The 5,098-nt window shown below is 26.5% G+C and overlaps 1 protein-coding gene across 1 annotated transcript in view; it reads left to right on the forward strand.

Annotated features, from left to right (window-relative positions):
- Positions 1-108, forward strand: part of LOC103309881 (protein TIC 214-like) — a 464-nt gene extending 356 nt beyond the window's left edge. Inside the window, exon 2 of the mRNA XM_008186509.2 lies at positions 55-108. Coding sequence (XP_008184731.2) covers positions 55-108 — 54 coding nt within the window. The remainder of the gene's footprint in view (positions 1-54) is intronic.
- Positions 109-5,098: the final 4,990 nt, after the last annotated feature.

Genomic DNA, 5,098 nt, shown 5'->3' on the forward strand with positions numbered 1-5,098 from the left:
GAGATTTAAAAACCATTCAAAATTATTAGTTAATTTAAGAAATATTATTTTTAGAGAACTAGGTTATCAATGTTCAAAAGTCAATACAAAGAAATCAGCAAGTGTTAAATTTATAAAAAAAATTGAAGGGAGGTATGGGCTCCCGCAAGCAAATGAGAAGTAAAAAAAAAAAAAGTAGATAAAATTAATTCTTTAAATACTTCTAAAAATTAACTTAAAAAATATTTAGCTACGAACTAGAGACTGCAGTCTCTATAACCTCCAGGTTTTAAATTATGTAGTAGGTACACAGCTACTCAGTATATTCCCAAGTATAACCGGTTTATGTTTAAAAACATTTATACAAAAAAATCTACTAGAGTTAAATGAATCAAAAAAATAATTGTATGAGGAATCTGGATGAAATTATAATAGATAAATAATATATTAATAAATTATAATATAACAGTTATTATGATCAGAAATGTATCACCGTAATAGTATATGCATTAGAAAATGTATAATAATGAATGCAATTTATTAAAGATGCAAAAAAATTAAGTGGGAGAACATAAAATAATGTTTAATTTAAAATAATATTTTGTTTAAGCTGGGTCTACAGTCAATTTTAAATTAAAAACTATTAAGTCTAAATATAAATAAAAAATATATTCAGATAGGTATCTGTTTTAGTCATTGTAAATATGTGAGGAAACCTTAAGGATATTAAAACACAAAACTATATTTTAAATGAAAGCTATTGATTTTAGGTTCGATTTTAGGGCTTTCTATTTACAAAAACTCATAAGTATTGAAAACCTAATAAAATAATAATATAAAATATATTTTATAATTTATTGTGGCAAAAAAATCATTAATTATGGTTGGTTGAATTTAAGTTTTTAATTATACTGGTATAACTCTAGCTGACAGCCTTTAAGACCGTGTTAAAAAATATGATAATTAGTTAAGGTCTAATTTTCTGTCCTAACCTAACCTAACCTAACCTAACCAAATTAATAATATTTAAATATTTTCTTTCATTGTTATGCTTACAATATCGAATACTTTTTATTCTATCCCATACGTCAAGGTTGTAAACCTATATCAACTGATACCAGTATAGTTTCAGCCAAAGAGTCGAGTGGCCTTTGCAATTCAAGATCCTTACCTACGTATTCGACATTGTGAACCTAACTATTCTACCTTCACACTTCTTCTTCTCCCTTCTCACATAACTATACAGGTTCAGCCACTCTCTATTCCTGCACCTCCATATCATCGGTATTCTGTATATCCATCTCTTCTTCATTCTTCTCACCTCTCACTTTCCCCCCACATTTACTTCCATTAGCTTCTCTCACTACCTCTTACCATACAGTGACCGAACCACCTCAACATTGTCTCTCTAGTTTTCACTAAAATATATATGCAACTCCTACACTAAATTTAATTAATTAATATCTTATTCTATCCTCTTTTGTCCCTTACAACACTAAATTTAACATTCTCATATCTGCTACTCTCACTCCACTTACCTACCCTAACCTTACATTAATTCCTTTTTATCTTTCCCTTTCATACGCCAAACATTCTGAAATCCTGTTGACATCTTCCTCATCTTCACCATACCCTACACTTCCTATTCACTCAGTTTCTAGTTACCTACAAGTCATCGTACTTATGATTATCGGTGAAAATATTTAAATTTTATTGAGCGAATTATCTACTGAAAAGAATTACATACCAAAAAATATCATATCTGACTAATTTCATAATTTTTATCACGACTTTATTGATAGCCAGAATAGTGTTATACCAGTATATATTTACAATACAGATAATTGAAAAAGTGCGGTCAATACATCCCCTGATCAATTAATAATAATAATAAAAAGAAACCTACTGAAAAATAAGAGAATACATACCCCGTGTCCAAATCAAAATCTGCTATATAACTTAGTCTTCCAAACACTGTAACATTTCATTCTGATTATGATATTTTATATACAGTTGGCAAATCTTGACTGACGAATACAATCTGAAAGAAATCGCAGCCTGCAGTAAAATGTTCAAGAATATTCAGATATTCTTATGAGTTATGATCTAAGCGTTACAGATATTATATTTAAATGTATAATGTTTAATTTGTATAATACCTACCTAACTATTATGTATTTATGTGTTAGTTTGTATTTTAGAGCGGACTGCGGGAGCAATGAATGTGTTTGATTTTACGAAGATTTGTATGTGATTCACGTATCACGATTTTCTTATTTTATTTTTATTCAACAACTATTAACCGTCGGTATTTAAAACGTTCATAAAATGTTTAAGCTATCATTTTCTATACATTATAAAATGTTCAAAATATTTCGATTCGTGTTCAGTGTTTATATACATATGAATTATGAAATGTTTTTAGTTATGTATTCTATAAATGTCAATATAATGTTATTCGTTAAAATAATACAAAGTTCCTCGTAAATTGATATAATAGCAGTTAAAAAATATTAGAAATATACAGGCACATTTTTTTATAGGCATTTTAAGTTGAAATTCCTACAAAATTCATTATAATCTTGACAATTTGCAAAATATTTTGTAATCAGATATTTCTTTGCTTACATATAATATGAAAATTTTTATTTCCCCCAAAATGTGTGTTTTAAAGCACTGAAAACAAAAGCCTAATTTAAAAATTCTTGCAAATTATTATTTTTAAAGTTATATCTTTCCAAAGTTTAAGATTTTACATATTTAGGTACGCATGCACTTTGCTTTCCTACGTTTTCGTATTGCGTTGTCGCATCTTATTAATCATGTTATTTTATCTTGCTATAATCATAAGCGCAACTCGGGAGGCTGGAGGGGCTTAGCCCCCCCCCCCCCAAAAAAAAAAAAAACTTGTAATAGCCCCCGCAAAATAAATTATTCATTTGTTTCCCAAAATATTAATACATTTTTAGAAATTAAACTGTATTTCTTACTTTTTTTGGAGGGGAAAAAATGTAATTATCTAATTTGTATTTATTTAAACCTTACAATTATTTTATATTGCCTATAGGCTATGATAAATATGGTAAATATCATTAGCTGTATATGCCTGTATTTGTTTGAAGAAAACGATTTATGTCGGTTTATTGGTAAGATAATTATACATAATTTTAATGAAAATGCACTTAACTTAAGCATAGAAACAGTGAAAAATAACCCCCAGACTACAATGTTACTAACAACTAGGTACATGAAATTGATTGATCAATTATTTTTTAAAAGCTAATTAGTGTAATAATTATCATATTTTTAATATTTAATTACAACTATATTATACTTATTGGTAGTATGGTTTACCGACTTTTCATTAAAAAAATTAAAATATAATAAATAATTTTCAAAAATTAACAATAATATTATTTTGTTTTATACCATGATTTTAAGCAACATATTATGTTAATAGTCTTTTTAAAAAATTAAGTACCTACTACCTACATTCATTGATTTTTTATTTGATAATTATTTGCATCTATAAATAAAACTTGTAAAATCGACTTCTTATAATAATAATAATTATTGATATTGGCATTTTGCTTATCGTCAAGATATTATTAGAAAATATAATATTTTATTGTGGGGGTATATTATAATAATACATAATATAAAAAATATTATTATTGTTAACGCCTGAAAATTATAATATAAATATTAAGAAATACCTAAGTTAAATTGTATTTAAAAAATAATTGTATATTGTATATTGTATATAAGTAGGCTTGGGGACTTGTAGCTTTTGCATACTTTTTTTTAATTATTATTAAATATAGTAGAGTGCGAAATAAATTCATTTTTCGGTGCCACGATATCAGATCTAAAAATTGAATGTGCATATTTTTGCATATTTGATAGATTTTGCAGGAAAGTGCATATTTTAAAATTGTTATGCTTATTTTGCATATTTTGGCAAATTTTTTTTAAATTATAGATAGTTAACACGTTGACTGCTGCATGAGTTGAACCGAAATATGATAGATCGAAAAAAAAATATATGAACACTTCCAATAATATGCTATCTGGAAACTACCATTCATATCTCGTTGTAACTTTTGTGTAGATAATTATTAATCCTATAAAACCGTATCGACCGTATCGCCCGCTCGATAGACTGATAGCCGATAATAGTTATTATTTCAGTTTAGTCGATTATTATCCGTCGTTGTTTTCACCTCTCGTGTGCTTTTCACTGTAGTGTAGATTTTTATACGCAATAAGTTCGTAAATAAATGTAAATAAACCTAAAGTAACTGTTAAAATTCCGAAAGTACAAAAATCAAAGTTACAAAGTTATGTTTTAGAATTTAAAGACACATTTTCGTCTGACGGTAGTGTTTTGTTTTGTAAATTTTACGAAATAAAAATTCTGATATATAATATAAATTCTAATAAAATAAATATTTAATTTTACCACATATTTGTTATACCTAATTTTTTTGGGGGCCATATCTTAGTACATATACGGTTATTTTTAGGTGCATATTTTAGGGCATATTTGGCCATTTTTTGGTGCATATTTGCATGCATATTCGGGTATTTTTTAGAGCTACAAGTCCCTAAGCCTATATATAAGTAATTGTATATTTATAATATAATTGTATTTTATTATCCATATTACCTATCTACCTACCTATATATTTAAACTTTGAACATAGATTTATTTTTTAATTTAATTTTTCTTAAATCTCTACTTGATTTTTAATTTTTTCAATGATATTTAATATGTACAGTTTATACTTATACTATAAGTATATATTTGTAATTAAATATTATTAATGTGATATTTACATTAATTATAACGTTTAAAAGATATTTGCTCAATCATTTTTATGACGTATTTATGAGTAATAAAAACTAATATTGTAGTCCGGGGATTTTTATTTTGATTACCGCATAGATAATAGATATAGTATACTGTTATTGTGAAAATTAAATTTGAGTAAATAAATATTTTTTTTTTGTACCACTTTTTATATTCTTATGTGAATATATATGGGGGGCGTGGGGGGCATTGCCCCCACGGGTTACATTTTTATATAATATCAGGTGGGTGCAATTACCCCCCCCC

Source organism: Acyrthosiphon pisum, chromosome A2 (assembly GCF_005508785.2).
Source record: "Acyrthosiphon pisum isolate AL4f chromosome A2, pea_aphid_22Mar2018_4r6ur, whole genome shotgun sequence".
NCBI lineage: Eukaryota > Metazoa > Arthropoda > Insecta > Hemiptera > Aphididae > Acyrthosiphon > Acyrthosiphon pisum.